The sequence below is a fragment of the Podarcis erhardii genome, assembly GCF_964252035.2.
Source record: "Podarcis erhardii genome assembly, chromosome: 2".
NCBI classification, from domain to species: domain Eukaryota; kingdom Metazoa; phylum Chordata; class Lepidosauria; order Squamata; family Lacertidae; genus Podarcis; species Podarcis erhardii.
This window is the reverse complement of record NC_138498.1, coordinates 114,373,739-114,395,548: the sequence shown is the minus strand read 5'-3', so window position 1 is coordinate 114,395,548 and position 21,810 is coordinate 114,373,739. Positions and strand designations below refer to the sequence as shown.

Sequence of the window (21,810 nt, the reverse complement as noted above, 5' to 3'; positions counted from 1 at the left end):
AAAATTCCTGCAGGGGAGCATTTGGGTGTAGAAAGTTGGAATGCAACCCACCTGTCAGGGATGATAAAACACATGCCTGATTTATGTGTCTGTGTCCTGGGGAGGTTTGTACTCCGTGCAAAAATCCACATGTATATTTGACATGCGTCGTGAGTTGTAGTTTAATTCCTGCATCAAAGCGCTTTTAGCCTACGATTTTTGTAGCATTTGCAGGTTTACAAAAAATTCATAGAGGATCAGGTTACCAGTGGCTTCCTAGCCACAATGGCTATGTTCTACCTCCACTGAATAGCAGCTGAATCACAAGTGGAAAGAGGAACTCTTGAACTCGGGACCTGCTTGTAGGCTTCCCAGAAGAAGCTGGTTGGTCACTGTGCGAACAGGATGCTGGCTTGTTATGTTTTGTCTTATGTTGTGGTCCAGTGCAGGCTTCCTTTCCGCTGGGGCATAAAGAGACTAGTTCTCATTGAGGTGATAAACTTATATGTGGCCACAGCACCTCAGATTGCAAGTGGAGGCTTAGATGCTTGAATAGGTAAAGGTAAAGGGACCCCTGACCATTAGGTCCAGTTGCGGACGACTCTGGGGTTGCGGCGCTCATCTCGCTTTATTGGCCGAGGGAGCCGGCGTACAGCTTCCGGTCATGTGGCCAGCATGACTAAGCCGCTTCTGGCGAACTAGTATAAAGGTAAAGGGACCCCTGACCATTAGGTCCAGTCGTGGTTGACTCTGGGGTTGCGGCGTTCATCTCGCTTTATTGGCCAAGGGAGCCGGCGTAAAGCTTCCGGGTCATGTGGCCAGCATGACTAAGCCGCTTCTGGCGAACTAGTATAAAGGTAAAGGGACCCCTGACCATTAGGTCCAGTCGTGGCCGACTCTGGGGTTGCGGCACTCATCTTGCTTTATTGGCCGAGGGAGCCGGCGTACAGCTTCCGGGTCATGTGGCCAGCATGACAAAGCCGCTTCTGGCGAAGCAGAGCAGCACACGGAAACGCCATTTACCTATTTATCTACTTGCACTTTGACTGTTTACCTATTTATCTACTTGCACTTTGATGTGCTTCCGAACTGCTAGGTTGGCAGGAACAGGGACCAAGCAACGGGAGCTCACCCCGTCACGGGGATTGGAACCGCCAACCTTCTGATCGGCAAGTCCTAGGCTCTGTGGTTTAACCCACAGCGCCACCCGCATCCCAGATGCTTGAATACTCTCCCATAAATGCAATTCCCTCCATGGAAAATACAAGATGTCAGGGAGAGAGGTTACAGCTTAGGCTCTTTGCTGTTACTCTACTTATCTGTGCACATGGATTCTGGAGTGGTGCAGCTTAGCCATAAGGGTTACAAACGCCATAAAAACCAGATTGGAGTCTATGTTTCTTTTTTCGGCTTTACAATTTTTAAATAGGGAAAGTAGTTCTGAGCAATGTTTCGGGATGGGGGCGGGATACCTGACTTCAGGAAATGTGTCTGTATAAACAGAGTCTTGGATTAGCCATTATACTAAATACACTAAGCTGTACGGTCAGGGACCAAAAGTGGAGCTCTTGCGATTCTTGCGAATTTCCCAACGAGAAGAATAAATCAACATTGCACCATCTGTGTCTTTGTGTGCCTGCTTGCGTTCGGTAGATAGCAGAATGGTGAATTCAGATTTGGGAAGGGCAGGATCCTGTGGTTTCCTCAGCTATGAAGCATGCTGGGAGGCCAGGGACAAGGCCTGGGCCTGTTTCTTCTCATGTTCCCTCATGTATAGTGACTGATTGATCTAAAAAGCTGCCACCTCTTATATTTCCATATCATTTATGGTGTCTTCTAAACTGGTGAGAAAGTTGATGATTATATATTTCCAGATGGAGGCAGCAACTATGTGCGTAGTTCCAAAGCTTTTGTGGGCACCAGGGGAAAACCTCAAGGGCACCTTTGTGCCCATGGGCACCAGGTTGGCTCCCAGTATGTTTCCGAGCACAATTCAAAGTGTTGGTGCTGACCTTTAAAGCCCTAAACGGCCTCGGTCCTGTATACCTGAAGGAGCGTCTCCACCCCCATCATTCAGCCCCATGAGGTCCAGCTCCGAGGGCCTTCTGGCGGTTCCCTCATTGCGAGAAGTGAGGTTACAGGGAAGCAGACAGAGGGCCTTCTTGGTAGTGGCGCCCACCCTGTGGAATGCCCTCCCATCAGATGTCAAGGAAATAAACATCTATCTGACTTTTAGAAGACATCTGAAGGCAGCCCTTATTAGGAAGCTTTTAATGTTTGATGTTTTATTGTATTATGATGATGATGATGATGATGATGATGATGATGATGATGATGATGGGAGCCACCCAGAGTGGCTGGGGTAACCCAGCAAGATGGGTGGGGTATAAATAATAATATATTATTATTATTATTATCAACCCCAGAAGCATAGCTGTCAACTTTTCCCTTTTCTTGCGAGGAATCCTATTCGGAATAAGGGAATTTCCCTTTAAAAAAGGGAAAAGTTGACAGGTATGCCCAGAAGTAAAATAATGGCAGATACCATAGGCAGGCTCCAAAGCAAAATCTGGGCACTTATGAGTGTCTCTTTTTGGCATGTTAAGAAATCTCAATCAGCTGGAGCAATGTCTGCACTTTGATGTGCACAAGCAGGTTGTGTGGGCTGTCAGTGGTGATCTGAACCTTTTTCTTCTTTTTAACTTTCTGCTTTTTTTCCCCTTTCCCCTCAGATGCAGCGGATAATGCCTGTGACCCCCAAACAGCTGAGATTGCTGGGGGACAGTACACAGTACTGGAAAACGGCACTGTGCTGAAATATGAGTGCCCAGATGGGAAATACCCATATCCTACAGACTACCGGTTTTGCCAGTACGATGGGACATGGAGCCCCATGCAGAATGCACTGAAAAGCCGCGTCTCCAAGGCCAGTTGCCGAAGTACGATAGAGCACTCAAATATGCCAATTTATTGTTAATCTAGACATTTGTAGGGCAAATGCATCTGTTCTTGCTTTCTGATTTTGCCACGGCTAGTCCTCCACAAATGTTACCTTTATCTATTATTTTCATATGGTGAATATTAATCTTTGCCAACTGATCGGGGGACATAGACCTTGGCCTGCTCCTGTGTCTTTTAACAGCACCTGATTCTGCCAAACGCAGCAACGACAGGGAAACATTTCTCTGATGTTTATGGTTTATGGTTGCCATCAATTTTGATTTTAATTAATTTTATAATGTTTTTATAATGTTGCACTATTTCAGTGTTGTTAGCCGCCCTGAGCCCGGTTTCGGCTGGGGAGGGCGGGATATAAATAAAATGTATTATTATTATTATTATTATTATTATTATTATTATTATTATTATAATATGCATTGCAGTGCCTGCTAATATCTACAGTTCAAGCGGCAATTAAAGACTTAGGACTGTGGGCTCCTAGAAAAGTTGGAACATCTGATAAGATCTGGCAGCTCCTCCAGACAACTTATTTATTAAGCATTCCTCTTGGCTTGCTTGCACAAAGCTTACACAGTGCTTAGAGTATATCCAGTCTTTATTGAGGTTTCATTCTGATTTGCTTGCACATCTTCCCGTTTATCGCTAGTTTATCTCACAATCTTTAATGCATTTCACCGTCACTTACCAACCTGCAAAAAGCCCAGTTCTTTTAATAATTGGATTTGTTGTGCTACAACAACTGGGCCTTTTGATCCACTTTGAATTGTGCAAACCTCAAGTTCTGGTATGTCCCTCCTGATGTCTGAGTTTTTACTGATGGCCTTTGACTTCGATGTAGCGCATCAGACGTCGCTGTGAGAATTGCAACTTGAGCCTTCTCCAACTTTTCAAATAGCATTTGGGGCTGGAACAGCCTCAGAGGACCAGGACAGGATTGGCTTCATATGGCAGAATCTGAGGATTGTATGGGGGGTGGGGAGGAGATGTTTGATTGGTCAGAGGATGCAGACCAATTACTAGATCCTACTTACTGACATTTGCAATTCCTTCCAGACATCACCTGCTCCAGGCCTCTGGATTTCGAAAATGGCCTATATGAGCCCCGCCAGAGGTCCTACAATGTAGGCCAGGAACTGAGGTTTGAGTGCTACCAGGGTTATACGCTGCGGGGGTCGCGTAATCGCACCTGCCTTCCCAATGGGAAATGGAGTGGAGAGACAACCATATGTGATGATGGAGGTGAGTTTAGCATGCATTTACTGGCAAGCTCTGCCAGTTTCCTCTTTGGGGAGAGAGGGGTTTCATTTTTCTTCGCTTCCGTCTTTTGATTCTACACATCTGGCACCTTCTGTGTGGTCAGTCAAGACCTGAGTCACTATATGAAACCAATGCAACTTGCACAAACTCTGCTCCTCTGCAAGCCGCAATTGGTAAGGTAAGTCCGTGCAAGAACGTGAATCTCTAGATCGAGATCCTTGCAAAGAGTGCAACTTTGCTTCAGGTCACACTATTTTTCACAAGAGGTCGACTGCAAATCTGTTTAAAAGCGTTCAGCTGCTTTTAGCTTTTATAATATTGAACAGTGGCCTGGCGGCACTGGCTTACTTTGCTGCCTGCTGAATATGAGGATTCCTGAAATAACAGGCACTGTGAATAACTAGGGAAGGGGGAGTCTACATCTTTGGGAGAGTTTGGGCATTGGCAGATAGCTGTTGCATGCATACAGCAGTTCCGAGACACAAAAACATGTTGATTAGTCGTTTAGTCGTGTCTGCCTCTTCGTGACCCCATGGACCAGAGCACGCCAGGCACTCCTGTCTTCCACTGCCTCCCGCAGTTTGGTCAAACTCGTGTTCATAGCTTCGAGAACACTGTCCAACCATCTCGTCCTCTGTCGTCCCCTTCTCCTTGTGCCCTCCATCTTTCCCAACATCAGGGTCTTTTCCAGGGAGTCTTCTCTTCTCATGAGGTGGCTAAAGTATTGGAGCCTCAGCTTCAGGATCTGTCCTTCCAGTGAGCACTCAGGGCTGATTTCCTTCAGAATGGATGCGTTTGATCTTCCTGCAGTCCATGGGACTCTCAAGAGTCTCCTCCAGCACCATAATTCAAAAGCATCAATTCTTTGGCAATCAGCCTTCTTTATGGTCCAGCTCTCACTTCCATACATCACTACTGGAAAAACCATAGCTTTAACTATATGGACCTTTGTTGGCAAGGTGATGTCTCTGCTTTTTAAGATGCTGTCTAGGTTTGTTATTGCTTTTCTCCCAAGAAGCAGGCGTCTTTTAATTTCATGGCTGCTTTATAGCAACAGCTACATAACCGTGATTCTGTTCTCCTACCTAGCGGGCCACTGCCCCAACCCTGGCATCCCCATCGGTGCCCAAAAAGATGGCACCCAATATCGAATTGAAGATCGAGTCCACTACAGTTGTGACAGAGGACTCTCTTTTGTGGGATCCAAAGAGCGGATTTGCCAAGAATCAGGAGCCTGGAGTGGATCGGAACCGGAATGTAGAAGTGAGCTGGGGGAAACATATGTGGTCTGGAATTGGAGGTTAAATCCTGGAGGAGTGGACCAAGAACTGTGTCCATGTTAGGGATGCCATACATCTGGAATTTCCAGGACAATGCTGGGATTTGGTTGCCAAAAGTCACATCCAGGTGGAATTTCCGTCAGCTGATTTAAATGTCTGGGAAAACCTGGACGTATGGCAACCTATTGTGGAAGTGTGGTTTTTTGCCGAATTTTTCAAAAAATAATAATCAAAAACTGGTATTTTGGGGGGAGATTTTGCAAAAACAAAACAAAACACCTCAACAACTGACCCAAAACAAAAGTTTCTACTTCCTGAAATATGGCAACCCAAGTTTACCAAAAATAAATTATACTGGGGAATAACCAGCTTTCACTTCAGATTTGTTCATGCATTGAAGGTTGACACGGATCGCATGTAATGGCCAGTCATGAATGTGCTTCAGGCTCATGTGCTCTGACTTCCCTCCTACCCTCATGCAAGTCTAATTTCCTTCCTCCCTTCCTGGTTTTGAGCAAACTGTAGTTTACCATGAAACCCAAATCCAACAAACTGCAGTTTGCATCCACATCAGAACTGGAATCCCATTTCAAACTGTGTTTCTAGTTCCATTTTGCAAATGCAAGGGAGTGATGTTTTGGGGTAACTATCAGTTGTCTGGGGAAGCGGGTGGCGCTGTGGGTTAAACCACAGAGCCTAGGACTTGCCGATCAGAAGGTCAGGGGTTTGAATCCTTGCAATGGGGTGAGCTCCCGTTGCTCGGTCCCTGCTCCTGCCAGCCTAGCAGTTTGAAAGCATTTCAAAGTGCAAGTAGATAAATAGGTACCGCTCCAGCGGGAAGGTAAACGGTGTTTCTGTGTACTGCTCCGGTTCACCAGAAGCAGCTTAGTCAAGCTGGCCACCTGACCCGGAAACTGTACGCCGGCTCCCTTGGCCAATAAAGCGAGATGAGCGCCACAACCCCAGAGTCGGTCACGACTGGACCTAATGGTCAGGGGTCCCTTTACCTTTACCTATCAGTTGTCTGATTCATGGGATGGGGTGGGGGGAAGCCAACCATATCTGGCGAGATCAGAGGCCCCCATCCTTTGACCATTATCCTTTTCATCAAGTTTGCTCAAGCTAGCTTCAGAATCTCCTTGCGCGAACAAGTTCTTAACACTCCAGATTGCTAATTCCCTGTCTCCCCCTTTTCCTCCCCAGACCCTTTCACCTTTGACACTCCAGAAGAGGTCTCCTCCAAGTTCATCTCATCCCTCACTGAAGTGGTCGAGTCTGCAGATTCCAACAGAAATATTTGTAAGTTTCTGGGAGCAAAGTGGGGTTTTGTGCAAGGATACCCCTGGTCCAATTTGCAGATGTGGGAGATGCTCCCCATTTGTCTGAGTGGTAAGATAACCCAGGAAAGTGCTACCAAATTTCCTTTGGAGCAAACAGCACTAGGGACATTGCTTATTTTTGAGATGGTACTCCTTTCCTCTATAGTTTGATTAGGTGTGTTTGCAATGGTTTCTTTTTGACAAATATATAAGCAGGGTGTGAGCTGAGCAAAGGCAAACAGCAGTACAGTCATACCTCGGGTTACAACCGCTTCAGGTTGCGTTTTTTCTGGTTGCAGACCGCCGAAACCCGGAAGTACTGGAATGGGTTACTTCCGGGTTTCAGCGGTTGCGCTTTGCACATGTGCAGAAGTGCTGAATCGCAACCCTCACGTGCGCAGACGTGGGTTGCGAACGCTGCGGGTTGCGAACGTGCATCCTGCACAGCTCACGTTCGCAACCCGAGCGTCCGCTGTACTCCTGTGAGGCAGAAGATCCCACCTAGGGGGTGTTGGAGAATTTGACCAAAAAGGTGAAATGGGAGCAGAAATTTTCAATGTTTACTTACTTATCCTATGGCCTGAACAGAGCTCAATCCAGCCAACATGATCATTGTTGTTGTTGTTGCTGCTGCTGCTTTTGGTTTGGAAATGATACATAATTTATTTGGGGGTTTTCTCCACCTGTATTGTGTTTCCTTTGCATTGAAACGAATGGGGTGGAATAACATAATCACAATGTAATTGACACAATTGTGTAATTAATTACGTAAGTTACCTCATTTCTTCACGGTGGACAGGAAGAGGAGTTACAGCTGAACAAAAACAGTGCAACACGAGGTACAGATAGGTAGCCGTGTTGGTCTGCCATAGTCAAAACAAAATTAAAAAATTCCTTCCAGTAGCACCTTAAAGACCAACTAAGTTAGTTCTAGGTATGAGCTTTCGTGTGCATGGTATCTGAAGAAGTGTGCATGCACACGAAAGCTCATACCTAGAACTAACTTAGTTGGTCTTTAAGGTGCTACTGGAAGGAATTATTTTATTTTGTAGTGCAACACGAGGCGAATTCTTTCCCCCCTCTTTAATATTTCCCTGTACCTTTGCAAACCTTGGGAGTTATTCTTGGGTGTGGATGGTGTTGCCTGACCCACGTAAGCAGCAACCCTAATGTCTGAAGGCTTACTATCCATTTAAGTTCTACTAAAAAGTAGGCCCATTGCCTCTCTCACCACCAAAGGAACACAAGTGAACAGCAGAGAACCAGCACAAGCAACGCTCACACAAAAACCCACATATCATAGCTGTCAACTTTTCCCTTTTCTTGTGAGGAATCCTATTCGGAATAAGGGAATTTCCCTTTTTAAAAAAAGGGAAACGTTGACAGCTATGCCACATATATTAAGTAAAATAGAAACATCACCACCTGACCCACCCCCACTCTTTTCCCCCCTCCACCTCTTTCCCCCTATTCTTCCTAATGTCTCAACAAATGAAACCGATTTGTAAAAAAAAAAAAAAATGTTACGGGGGGGGGGAAATACGAGAGAGAGAGATATTGCACATACCTTTGTAAATCAAGAAAATCTTTAATAAAAATACATTTTAAAAAAAGAGTAGGTAAAGGTAAAGGGACCCCTAACTATTAGTTCCAGTCATGGCTGACTCTGGGGTTGTGGCGCTCATCTCGCTTTACTGGCCGAGGGAGTTGGCGTACAGCTTCCGGGTCATGTGGCCAGCATGACTAAGCTGCTTCTGGCAAACCAGAGCAGCGCACGGAAACGCCATTTACCTTCCCGCCGGAGGGGTACCTATTTATCTACTTGTACTTTGACGTGCTTTTGAACTGCTAGGTTGGCAGGAGCAGGGACTGAGCAACGGGAGCTCACCCTGTCATGGGGATTCAAACCGCCAACCTTCTGATCGCTAAGTTCTAGGCTCTGTGGTTTAACCCACAGCGCCACCCGCGTCCTCCCCCCCCCCCAAAAAAAGACTAGGCCCATTGAAATCCATGAACCTAAGTTAGCAGTGTCTATTATCCTCAATGGATTCCCTCTGAGTAGGACCAAGACAGCTCAGAGAAAACAAGGGGGACACCTGCAACAAAATGTAGTCTGGAGTGCTGTTGTTCAGGATTTCAGTTACTTGTTTCTATTCTCCCTCCCTGCCTTTCCAGTTTTCACACACACACACACACACACACACACACACACACACACACACCTTGCATCAAACAATTGGCATCCCATGACCACTGAGCATGTTCAGTCCTCAGTGGGCTGTTTGGTTGGTTCCTTCCCACTATTTTTTTTTGGGGGGGGGGGGTTGGTAACCTTTGCTGATACCTCCCCTCTTGTGGCTCTTTCCTCCCCACAGCTGCTACAGGGAAGCGTAAAATCAAGATTGAGGTTGATGGCTCAATGAATATCTACATTGTCCTTGATGCCTCCCGGAGTATTGGTCAGCCAACATTTCGCAAAGCTCGGGATGCAATCATCAAGTTCATCGAGAAGGTGTGGTAGGCTGAGAAACTTTCTGTGTTCTCCCTTTCCCCAAGAAGAGCAGCATGGGATCAGTGTAGAAGCAGAGCTCTGCTGTAAAGCCCCTACTCTATTGACTAGGATCATCAGTGAAATAAAAAGTTGTCAGATCTGGGTGGAAACCTTGGTGGGGAGCAAAGCTGAATGGGAAGGAGGAAGGGAACCAGGCTCCAGGCATCTGGGTTCTGAGTCTTGGAGGAGGAGCTGACAGTTAGTCCAAATAGGCCAAAAGTCAGAGTAGGTGAGTGGTTCGTAACGGGGGGTGAGTTCCAGGACAAAGGTCCCAGAAGAGGATATATAGTCAGTTGGAGAGAGGTTTGGAAGAGAGATTGTTACTGTTTTGTAGCAGCATTGCACAATTGCAATTGCTCCAAGCACATTAAAACTTGGTTAGATTTACATCTGCCCTCATCCACCTTTAAACAGACATATCCCATGAAAATACTTAGGCTAGAATAAATCACAGAACTTAGCTTGGCAAATAAGTGAAGATTTTACTCACAGAGTTTTGGTAGTTATAGCAAACAAGCCTACATCCATTAGTAGTAAAAGTAAAGAATAAAAAGAGTTCCAAACAACATAAAAAGAAAGAACTTGGTTTCCTTAAAAAATAATCATGCAGTGAAAATCTATTTTAGAGAGATTCATTTATTTGCAGGATCAGTTGAGCTAGGGCTTTATAGGGCCAGGTGGGCAAAGATTGGCCATTGGGATCAGCTGACCAAGTAAGCACTCAGACATGCTGCTAATGCAAGCTAGATGATGCTCTCAATGCACAGATTTTAGGCTGCTAAACTTGCTGTGGTAACAGAGATGGGGCAGAAAGGCAGACACTGGAATCTGATTGTTGGGATTTCCAGGAGAAGATACCAGAATCCTGGCAACTTGCAAGCAGAACCCAACAGTTTGAGGAGGTAAACAGAGTGAGAACCTAGTAATTTCCAGGTTTGGAAGTTACTCAGCACAAAGTAACAACCCTTTCCCCTGTAATTTCTACACTGAGGTGGAAGATGGTTAACTGAGTTCATCCCTCCCTCTCCTGAAATGGTTTCTGGTTGTCCTCAGAGATGGAACTCACCACGAAAGCTGTCTGCCAACCTGAAATGTGCAAAACAACAACATGTTACGTGAAACATATTTAATAAACACACAAGACGTAACCGGCTGTACTTTTGAATAAAGTACTGTTCATGGTATCAAATTGTAGATTTCAACAGCTACTACTATGCTATAAGATCCACTGTCCTCATATCATATATGAGGTTGTACTACTGATGAGAGGGATGCAGGTGGTGCTGTGGGTTAAACCACAGAGCCTAGGACTTGCCGATCAGAAGGTCGGTGGTTCAAATCCCTGCGACGGGGTGAGCTCCCATTGCTCGGTCCCTGCTCCTGCCAACCTAGCAGTTCGAAAGCACGTCAAAGTGCAAGTATATAAATAGTTACCGCTCCAGTGGAAAGATAAACGGCGTTTCCGTGTGCTGCTCTGATTTGCCAGAAGCGGCTTTGTCTGCTGGCCACATGACCCGGAAGATGTCTGTGGACAAACGCCGGCTCCCTCGGCCAATAAAGCGAGATGAGTGCCGCAACCCCAGAGTTGGTCACGACTGGACCTAATGGTCAGGGGTCCCTTTACCTTTACTACTGATGAAGCCCAGGACGGCAAAACAAGGCTAATATTCCAGAAATCCTTGTCTTAGACTCTGTGAAAGGATTCTGTGGAACTGTAACAACCTTTCATGTGGATTGTTGGACTTTATGAACAGACAGGTGGAATAGACAGTTTCACATATATGGACCTTATGCATGAACTGATTAGAGAATGAACTGATCCACTGGGTCTTCTGCTTTTTTCATTGAACTTTATGAGCTACTTCTGTTGAAATCTACAATTAGATACAACAAACAGTATACCTTATTTATTCAAAAGTATAGCCGGTTACGTCTCGTGTGTTTATTGACCTGAAGTGTGCAGCTTGAAAAAATAATAATAATAAAAACTGCCATGAAGGTTCCGCCTTCTCTTGACACTCTGTCCTCTCAATATAGATATCCAGCTATGACACTTTCCCTCGGTACGGCATCGTCACCTTTGCCACCCACAGCAAAGAGGTTTTGAGTACGACCAACCCAAAGAGCAATGATGCCTCCTGGGTGATTGAGCAGCTGGAGGCCCTGAAATATAATGGTAAGCTGCATTTCTGACCTCTGCTAGGGAGGTGGTTAGGGGGCTGGGCAAGAGAATTGAGGGGGGCTGTTGTTGTGCACCGTTGGAAGGTTTACTGTACCTTTGGGGGACAAATAGCAGCCTGGAGGGGGAATATTTGGCAAATGGCTCCAGACTGCTTCAGCTGCTTTTTTATCAAAACAGAAGCAGCCTGTGTGACTGAAATTTGACTCAGTTCACATTTAAAGGCAAACCTGTTTGGTTTGCGCTTCTCAGAAACACACACAAACCAAGGCACAGCTGCCCTATGAACATAGCTGTCAAGCGTCCCTTATTTGGCGGGAAAATCCCTTATCCCAGTGCCGTGTCCCGCTGCTGTCCCTTATTGATGATGTCCCTTAAATTTCCCGGGTTTCAAAGGAAACAGCTCCTCTCCCTCCCTCCCTCCCGGCCAGGGAGGAGGGAGGCTCCAGCTGTGTTGCTTGGCTGTGTTGCTCACCCAATAAAGAGTCTAAGAACGAATGGGGGGTGGAGATTGCATGCCTTGTGCCGATCAAATCGGCCGCGTTGCCTGGGGACTCGCCTTTGCTCAGCGCTTCCCAGCGGAGAGGTGACGATGGTTTTCCTTGCTGCATCCCCTTTGCCGGGTTGCTGCGCTGTGGGAGCCACCGCTTGAGGCTTCGTTTGGCTGCTGGCTGGGCTTTCTGCCTCTGGCTCAGAGGGGATCAGACTTGAACATACCTGTGCTTGAAAAATCCCTTATTTTGGCTGCTGATCCCTTATTTTCGAGGCTGCTGGTCCCTTATTTTCAAATCTGTAAGTTGACAGCTATGCCTTTGAAATTCATACTTCTCTAGGATAGCTCAGTTGGTAGAGCATAAGACTCTTAAATTCAGGGTTGTGGGTTCGAGTCCCACATTGGACAAGGATTCCTGCATTGCATGGACCAGAAGACCCTTGTGGTCCTTTCCAACTCTACAGTTCTATAAATAATCTCTGAATTTTGCAATACAGTTCTCCAGCCAAGTAGTGTGTACAATAGGTCATTTGCTAGGACCAATTTTGCATAAAAGTGCATCCTTCTTCATGAAAACAATGTACAGTAATACATTATACTGGGGGAAATGGCTTTGCAAAGAGAAAGTATGCATTTTTAGGTGATTTTCCATGAAGTGATGTGGAAATGTGGAGAACTGAAGCCTGGAAAAATGAGAAACCCAAATTGGCACATTTGCCCATCGTTAATTGTAGAGGCCTGTTTTTTTCCCCCTACAAGGAAGCCCCTGAGGCCTACTGAGGCTTTCCTCAGCTGTCCACCTAGTGGGTTGTTTGCCATGAGCTGAATCCTCCTCCTTCTTCCTGCAGAACACAAGCTAAAGCCTGGAACCAACATTTACAAAGGTCTGGATGCTGTTTATAAGATGATGATCAACCAGCAAGAGGACCAACTGAGGGAAGGGTTGGATCCTGCTCCTATTGCCACCACCACCCGCCATGTTATCCTCCTCTTGACTGACGGTGAGACTGTAAGAAAGGAGGAATGTTACCTGCATTGCCACCTCTCCTCCTCCTTTAAAAAAGAAATATTAGAACAATGATTTCAGAAATTGCTTTGTTTATTTTGAATTTCTGTCCCATCCTTCTTCCCAAAGAAGCCCAGGTCCCAGCAAACACATACATGATAAGATGTCTTTAAAAAACAGTTCCAGTACAGGTGCAAGCTGGGAAATACCTCTACTTAAAAGGCCTGCTTCTTTTTACCCATAATGGGTCCACAAAGAGTGCCTCTGAGCATGTGTTCTATTCTATTCCTAGGTGACTGCAACATGAGTGGATGGTGGGGCGGGTGGGGGATGGGCTTAACCCAAATCCTGTTTTTGAGAAGATCTCTCTATCCAGGGACCAATGTTTTTGGCCTGTTTTTAAAGGACCTAAGGATAAGGGATGCGGGTGGTGCTGTGGATTAAACCACAGACCCTAGAGCTTGCCAGTCAGAAGGTTGGTGGTTCGAATCCCCGCGACGGTGTGAGCCCCCGTTGCTCAGTCCCTGCTCCTGCCAACCTAGCAGTTTGAAAGCACGTCAAAGTGCAAGTAGATAAATAGGTACCGCTCCGGCGGGAAGGTAAATGGCGTTTCCGTGCACTGCTCTGCTTCGCCAGAAGCGGCTTAGTCATGCTGGCCACATGACCCGGAAGCTGTACGCCAGCTCCCTCAGCCAATAAAGCGAGATGAGCGCCGCAACCCCAGAGTCGGCCACGACTGGACCTAACAGTCAGGGGTCCCTTTACCTTTACCTTTTAAGGGTAAGGTGTCCCCAATAATGTGCAAAGCATCTTTCCTCTCTGGAGAGACTGTTGGCCAAGACTCGCTTCAAAATGGTTCCAAACAATGGCATTTAGCAGAACTTCCAGCTTAACAGGGACCATATTCCTCCTAGTACCAGATGCTGGGGGGGGGCAAACAAAAGGGGAGGGGTGTTGTCTTCCGGACCTGCTTGTGGGCTTCGAAGAGGCCTGCTGGAAACACAAGACTGTTGAAAGTGGAGTTTTGTTTGATCCAACGGGGCTCCCTTAATTATGGCCTTGTAGTCTTTCCCTCCAAAAGATGACATTCCAGTACCATCTCTTCTACGCTCACCAAATTCTCTCCTTTTCCCCTCGTCCCAGGAGACTACAACATGGGAGGGACCCCTGTTCCTGTCATTGGGAGAATCAAGGAGTTCCTCAATATTCCTGGCCAGCCCGCTCGTAATGACTTCTTGGGTAAGACACGTCACATAACAATGATGCATGTTGGGCTTTGGGGGAGGATGGGGGCGGGGACGGGAATAGTAAAGGGCAGCAATGACCTAGACCACCATTAGAGAATGGTTTCATAGAATTCCAGAGTTGCGTGGCGAGTTCCTGTCTCCTCGTAGTGGAAATAAAAACACATGACACAATTATTTCGGTTAATGGGCAAAAAATGGCCACAACTTTATTGGTTACAGGTAAGAGCGGTATTGGCTTAGGCATTGGTCCTAACCGACTATCCGGATTCAGCCTGCCTGCTTGAAGTCCGGAAAGGGTTAACCACCAGTAGGGGGAGTCCTGCTGATGCACATCAACTAGGAGCTCTTCCGGGGTCACCGCTCGGGGGTGTGCCTTAGGCCCTCACCTCCATAGGCTTCGGACAGGGCCACGCCCCCCGAAATCCTTTATTGGACTACCCTTCAGTATGCGGGGCAGGTGATGGCGTTTCCCCCCCTCTTCCATCTACATAACAATTCCCTTACCAATGCCTAACTGCCAATGGCGAAGAAGTTGTGACGATTTGCTACGAGGTAGGCAAAAAACCATCAAGGGACGCGGGTGGCGCTGTGGGTTAAACCACAGAGCCTAGGACTTGCTGATCAGAAGGTCGGCAGTTCGAATCCCCGTGACGGGGTGAGCTCCCGTTGCTCGGTCCCTGCTCCTGCCAACCTAGCAGTTCGAAAGAATGTCAAAGTGCAAGTAGATAAATAGGTACTGTTCCGGCGGGAAGGTAAATGGCGTTTCTGTGCACTGCTCTGGTTCACAAGAAGCAGCTTAGTCATGCTGGCCACATGACCCGGAAGCTGTACGCCGGCTCCCTCGGCCAATAAAGCGAGATGAGCGCCGCAATCCCAGAGTTGGCCACGACTGGACCTAATGGTCAGGGGTCCCTTTACCTTTACCTAGGCGAAAAACCAAGTGGCTGGAGCCAGTTTGCCAAGTGGGAAAAAATCCTACCAGGCCCCTTAACGGCGACCAACCGAGGTCCATAGCAATGTCGGAAAGAAAAACCTAAAGGGCGGGAGGATGGGAAACCGGAGCAGCTGAAGCAGCCAAAAGAGGGAGATGCCCGGCCGCGCCAGCACTAAATAGCTGATTGGCTGGCCAAGGGATGACGCGGTTGGGGATTCCTTCAATCGTGCGGAGACTGAGAGCCAAACCCCTGTGCACGTGGAGGGGGCGTGAAGCCCGCAACCCCACCCCTCCAGCTCGGAAGTGGCTTTATCCAACCTTGTCCAACCCCCTGCAATGCAGGAATCTTTTGCCCAATGTGGGGCTGAAACCCACGACCCAGAGATTAATAAGAGTCTCATGCTCTACCGGCTGAGCCACTCATAGCTACTTTTCATCTTGACTCATTTTACCTTCCAAATCTACAATTCCAGGATATTTCATTCATGCTATGATATATCTTAGCTTTGGTCATTCCCACTACTATCATTTTTTTTTTTTTTTTTTTTTTTGTCAAGCAAATGTTTAAGCATCAAATGTGGATTTCAGGCTGCATTTACCCTGCATACCATATAAAACAATATAACTGTGCAATACAATGAAACTGTGTGCATGTACACACACACACAACATAACAGTTGGCATAAATCAATTCAGGGTGTACAGCATCACAAAGAGGACAAGGCTGAAGAACACTGCTCTATGAATCCATGGAGCGACAATGTTTGGCAAGACGTTATCTCTTTGACTTGTTACCATGTGTCCTTGGCTGCATATGCTGGTTTTCACATGCACGGGAGGAACAAATATTTTGCATCTGTAGTTCAGGGTCACAGTCCGCTAGGGGATGAATTTATACTTTTGCAAGGGGATCATAAGTCGTACTACGAAAAGGGCATAGAATCAAAGAGGCTCCCTTATTTCAGAGGTACTTCTTCCATGAACTACTGTGGCACAGGAAGGCCTTTTGCCCTGTCACATACTGGTGCTTTTTCTTTTCTTTTCTTCATGTGGGAGCCTTAGAAATTCTTGACTCACCCTTGCCTTCCACCCCCACTTGTGCCTAGATGTTTACATCTTTGGTATCGGGTCCATGGTCGCCATAGAGAATGTGAACGCCTTGGCGTCTCAGAAGCCCGGCGAAAGACACGTCTTCAAGCTCAAAGACTATGATGAAGTACGGGATGCCTTTGAAGAAATGATTGGTAAGGCGAACCTCAATTTCCGGGATTTCGGCACTCCCCCGACTTGTCCTTCAACACTTCCTTTCCCAGAAATATCTGACTCTCAGCCTCCTCTCCATTCCTCATCCTTGGTATCTATGACGCATCAAAGATAAGTTTCTCAAAGGCCAACTCAAATGCCCATTTTCCACATCAGCTTTTCTCTCGTTGCAGAGGATTCTGGGAAATGTTTGAGAGCAGCCACACGACACTGGCCACTCCTACAGGTCTTAGTGCTGCTCAGCTTGAACAGAAAGTGCCACAATGGCCAATAGCTCGAGTGGATTAGAACCATACGTGAAAAATATTAGCCATGATGGCTACATGGAACTAGGGAACCTGGCCTTCCTGAGAAGCACCTGGCTGGCTGTCGTAGAAAGCAGCGTGTCAGGCCCTTGGCCTCATCCAGTACTTCTTGTGCCCTTTAGCAGCCCCTCAACACTGGCTCAATGTATAACCAAGAAGCTGGTCTCTCAGCTGCCTCCTTCTGTCAGTCCCCGCCCACTTCCTTTCCCAGAACCACCCAGTCCTGACCCTTTTGCCTTCTTCTCAACCCACGAGGCCCCTCTCTCCTTTCCTGGGGAGCTGAAGGTGACACCCCTATCTCTTTTCAGATGAGAGTCAAGTTCTGTCCATGTGTGGTTTGGCCAAGGAGCACACACAAGCGAGGGACCAAGAGAAGAATCCCTGGCACGTCACAATCAGCATCCGGGTGAGAGCGGAACAAATGAGAAGGAGACAGGGGTTTTCTGCAGTAGCAATCTGATGGAGATTTGGTTCTTTAGTGGCGGTCTGATGGAGATCTGGTTTGGGTTCATGGCTTCTGGAGCCTCTGAGTAGACAGAGAAGGTTCGACCCAAGCGTAGTGCCAGCTGGGGCATCCCATGGCACCCCCATCGCTAAGGAGGATCCTTGTGAAACTCGCTGGGTGGAAGTATGGTGTGGTTGCTTAGCAACCACAGGGCCTGCTTTCTAGCCACCTCCTGCACAGCACCTCTTTGTCCAAATACAGCAGACCCTCCAAGTGCTCCTATTTTCCAGGGACAGTCCCAGATTTAGACACCGTCCTGATATCTGATTTGATCCTGGAATGTCCCACTTTTCCTTAGGCCGTTCCTATTTTCATTAGAGAAATGTTGGAGGGTATGTTAGGATGTCCCTATTTTCATTGGAGAAATGTTGGACAGAATGGAATAGGACGTCCCTATTTTCATTGAAGAAATGATGGAGGGGATGTCTCTATTTTCACTGGAGAAATGTTGGAGAGTATGGAATAGGACGTCCCTATTTCCATTGGAGAAATGATGGAGCGTATAGAATAAAAAGGTAAAGGACCGCTGACAGTTAACTCTGGGGTTGCGGCGCTCATCTCGCTTTACTGGCTGAGGGAGCCGACGTTTGTCCGCAGACAGTTTTTCCGGGTCATATGGCCAGCATGACTAAGGCGCTTCTGACAAAACCAGAGCAGCACACGGAAACGCTGTTTACCTTCCTGCCGGAGCGGTACCTATTTATCTACTTGCACTTTGACATGCTTTCGAACTGCTAGGTGGGCAGGAGCTGGGACCGAGCAACAGGAGCTCACCCCGTTGCGGGGATTCAAACTGCCGACCTTCTGATCGGCTCAGTGGTTTAGACCACAGCGCCACCCGCATCCCTCACAGCACCACCTATAGAATAGGATGTCCCTATTTTTATCCGAGAAGTGATGGAGTCCCTATTTTCATCAGAGAAATGTTGGAGGGGATTCATACAGTATTATGCAGAATGAGGTAATAGTAAGAGATGGTGAAGGAAGGTGAGGACAGGTGACCCCACCTAGGCCCGAAGTCACCCCCCCCCCAAGCAGGCTCAAAGCTTCTCAAAGCTTTTCAAAATCATTTTCTCAGCAGCTAAGCATCTGCTCATTTGCTCTGCTGTTGCAAGGCAAAACCGTTACTTTTTATCTGTACAAGAAGGCTTCAAAAAGCTAATGAATAGGCTCTGTTCAAAGCAGGCCTGAGAAACGAATCTTATCTCATTCGGTTGGACATGCTTGGACATGCTGAATCACTCTTACTCCCCTTTCCTGGGAAAGGTGCCAAGAGTCCACAATAGTCAGATTTCTGTTCATGCTCAGAGGAACTCATGGGGCAGGACTCTGGAAGAAGGAGGAAAAAAGGGGAGGGAACTGGAAAGGGGTATATATGCTTGTGCACATGACTGTGAACTTCGTGCATGCTTTTCGTGAACTATCACACTTGCTCCTTCTACCAGTTCATGGATGGTAGAAATAAAAGCCTTTTCTCCGAAACTATTCCTTGAGTGTCTGTTGACTCCCACTTCCCTTTCCCGGGCGCAATATTTTTCCCACCCAAGGACAAAGCCTCATAAGGCTACAATGGCAGGATTCTGGACTGTACCACTTCAGACAGAACAGGGGTGACCTAACTACGATCAAACAACATACAGTGGTGCCTCGCAAGACGAAATTAATCCATTCCGCGAGTCTCTTCGTCTTGCGGTTTTTTCGTCTTGCGAAGCATGGCTATTAGCGGCTTAGCGGCTTAGCAGCTATTAACGGCTTAGCAGCTTAGCGGCTATTAACAGCTTAGCGGCTTAGCGGCTTTAAGAAAAAGGAAACAAACTCGCAAGAACTCGCAAGACGTTTTGTCTTGCGAAGCAAGCCCATAGGGAAATTCGTCTTGTGGAACGACTAAAAAAACGGAAAACTCTTTCGTCTAGCGAGTTTTTCATCTTGCGAGGCATTCGTCTTGCGGGGCACCACTGTAATATCCAAGCCCTAGCCTTGTACAAGATACAGTGTGGCAGTGGGGGGGGGCACCAGGATTCATTTTCACCCCAGGTGGACATATAGAGCTCACGCTATCCAACAAGCCAAGTTTAGGATTGCCACATATTTACCATGGGGCTGGTCCTCTGTTCCTTCAACTGCTGACAGAAATTCAATAGCTATAGTTTTCCATCCCTGACTCTCTGTGATAGCGATAAGGTCCACCTGTTGAATTTCAGCCTTCTGCTTTTTCTTGGCTGGACTTGTGTGGCTTTAAAGGCAGAGGTGACGGCCTTCTTGACATTGTCTACGGTTGCAATCCTATGCACCCTTCCAGAAAATATAAGCTCCATGGAACCCAGTGGGAGTTCCTTCCACATAAACATGCATAGGATTGTGCTGTGGGTGTCTGGATGTTGCTCTTTTTTATTATTATTATTTTATTTGCTCAACACACAACAAAAAAAGGACAAAATGAACCATAGTGAAAGTACCATCAGTAACATAGAGAGTTAATGTAAGTTTCATAATCAATGAACTGTGATGGTCTCTTCTTTATAAACCCGACTTCCCATCTACTCCATAAATCAAATTACCATTTTTTAATGCCCATGCATGTTATTACTGCCATCTCACATCACGTTCAAAATATGTTAAAACGAACGATATTGCTGGAGTTATTCAAATGCCGCTACGGCTTCTAGGTCAGTATTATTAACTTTCAAATATATTTTAAATACTTCCCATTTTGAAATGAAATCTTTCCTTGGTTTGTTCTTTAGATTTTCAGATAAACTATCAAATTCAGCATAATTCAGCATTTTATGGACCTACTCTTGTCTTGAGGGAACTTTTCCACTTTTCCACATTGTAGCTATAAGAACCCTCGCTGCCACCATTGCGTAGAGAAAAATATCATTAATTTTTTTTAGGAAAATCCGTGTCAATAATACCCAGTAAATATGCCTCTGGCTTAATGTTAAAGGAGATTCTTAACATCTTTTCGAGTTCTAAATGGATATCTTCCCAGAACGTTTAGATTTTATTGCATTGCCACCATACATGATAGAAGGATCTGTCTTAGTGTTGCTCTTACCTGTCTGTTCTGCTTTCCTCTTTCAAATCAAAGCGTGCTGGAAGGGGATTTGAACACTGCAAAGGAGCCCTTGTCTCCGAGTATTACGTCTTGACAGCGGCCCACTGCTTCACCATAGTTGACAAAGCTGAGGAGATCCAAGTCACGTTAGGTAAGCCAAATTCTCTCAAGCTGGGAAGGACCAGGTTTCCCAGAGGGGTGGTGGTGTGAGAGGGAAAACGTGTTGTGGTTTCCTCTTGTGCCTTTTTTACAGGAACCGGGTGAGCAGAAATCAGAGGGCATGTTTTTGATCACTGAAATATACTCAGAGTCGAGAGTGGATTTCATGCTCTTTATTCAGCTCATAGTGGTGAGGAGGAATGAATGTCCCCTCAAAGTATCTGCTTTATATGCATTATTTACACAAAGGGTTGCACGTGATTGGCTAATTCCGGAATTCTCCTGTAGGCCAATCAGGTTGTGGATTCACTTCCATCTGGAGCTGGATTGGGTGGCTCCTGCGGACCAATCATACTGCTGCATTGTTCTAGGACCAATCAGACTGCTGCATTCTGAATCCTATTGTTCTAGGACCAATCAGACTGCTGCATTCTGGATCCTATTGTTCTGGGACCAATCAGACTGCTGCATTTTGGATCCTATTCAACTCAGTACATAGCAATCACATGGTGACAAGCACTGCAGGCAGCAACATTTACTGGAACTCTGCATTTAATTATCATCTTCTCCGTCTAGGTGAGAATCAGCGCTTTGAAGTGGCTGCAGTCCGATCGCACCCACTGTACCAGATTGGGAAGCTAAAAGATCGGGGAATCCCTGAATTCTATGATTATGATGTCGCCCTGGTGAAACTCGCCAAAAAAGTCACACCCTCTGTTTCTGCAAGGTGAGGTGGAGACGGAGAGAAAATGTCGGTTTTCCATTGGGACTCCGATTAAAAGGGAGACTCACACCCGTGCCCGAGTGAAAAATCTGTGTTCTAGGCCCAAGCGAGAAACAATAAGCAGAAAATAAGCAAGGTTCAGCTGCAGTATTACAAAACACAAGGGATATGAGATTGCGGTGTCGCATCTTGAAAATGTGTGGTTTTTAAATATTTAAAAGCAAGCTACTGGTCCTTAATAATAAGTAGAGAAGTGGCGAGTGTTAAGTTGTGGGTGAGCATATCAGACGACACAGCGATTCTTCAAACAGCTCTTGTTTATTCACAGGCCAGGACAGAACTGAACTGAAGGGTTCAGTCAGCCTGCTTATATAGAGCTCCAATACCACGTAACTGTAACAATTTTCTAAAACTATCCAATCACTGAATGTCACTTTTGAGTATCCCCCTGCTGGCCCAGGGTGAGAATTTCAGTACATAACAGCGAGGCAGTGACCAAAAGGCAAACAATAGGGAGCTTTTACACTGCGGGAGCAAACTGCAAACAATCCTGATAAGGTCCTTCTAGGTCCTTCTCCAGGGCCGGTGCT

The 21,810-nt window shown here is 46.5% G+C and overlaps 1 protein-coding gene across 1 annotated transcript in view; it reads left to right on the top strand.

Moving 5' to 3' along the window:
- Positions 1 to 21,810, top strand: part of CFB (complement factor B) — a 30,983-nt gene that overhangs the window by 1,247 nt on the left and 7,926 nt on the right. Inside the window, exons 2-13 of the mRNA XM_081852603.1 lie at positions 2,712 to 2,918; positions 3,994 to 4,179; positions 5,287 to 5,460; positions 6,681 to 6,776; positions 9,172 to 9,308; positions 11,385 to 11,523; positions 12,868 to 13,020; positions 14,169 to 14,264; positions 16,313 to 16,450; positions 17,083 to 17,180; positions 20,371 to 20,488; positions 21,073 to 21,223. Coding sequence (XP_081708729.1) covers positions 2,712 to 2,918; positions 3,994 to 4,179; positions 5,287 to 5,460; positions 6,681 to 6,776; positions 9,172 to 9,308; positions 11,385 to 11,523; positions 12,868 to 13,020; positions 14,169 to 14,264; positions 16,313 to 16,450; positions 17,083 to 17,180; positions 20,371 to 20,488; positions 21,073 to 21,223 — 1,693 coding nt within the window. The remainder of the gene's footprint in view (positions 1 to 2,711; positions 2,919 to 3,993; positions 4,180 to 5,286; positions 5,461 to 6,680; positions 6,777 to 9,171; positions 9,309 to 11,384; positions 11,524 to 12,867; positions 13,021 to 14,168; positions 14,265 to 16,312; positions 16,451 to 17,082; positions 17,181 to 20,370; positions 20,489 to 21,072; positions 21,224 to 21,810) is intronic.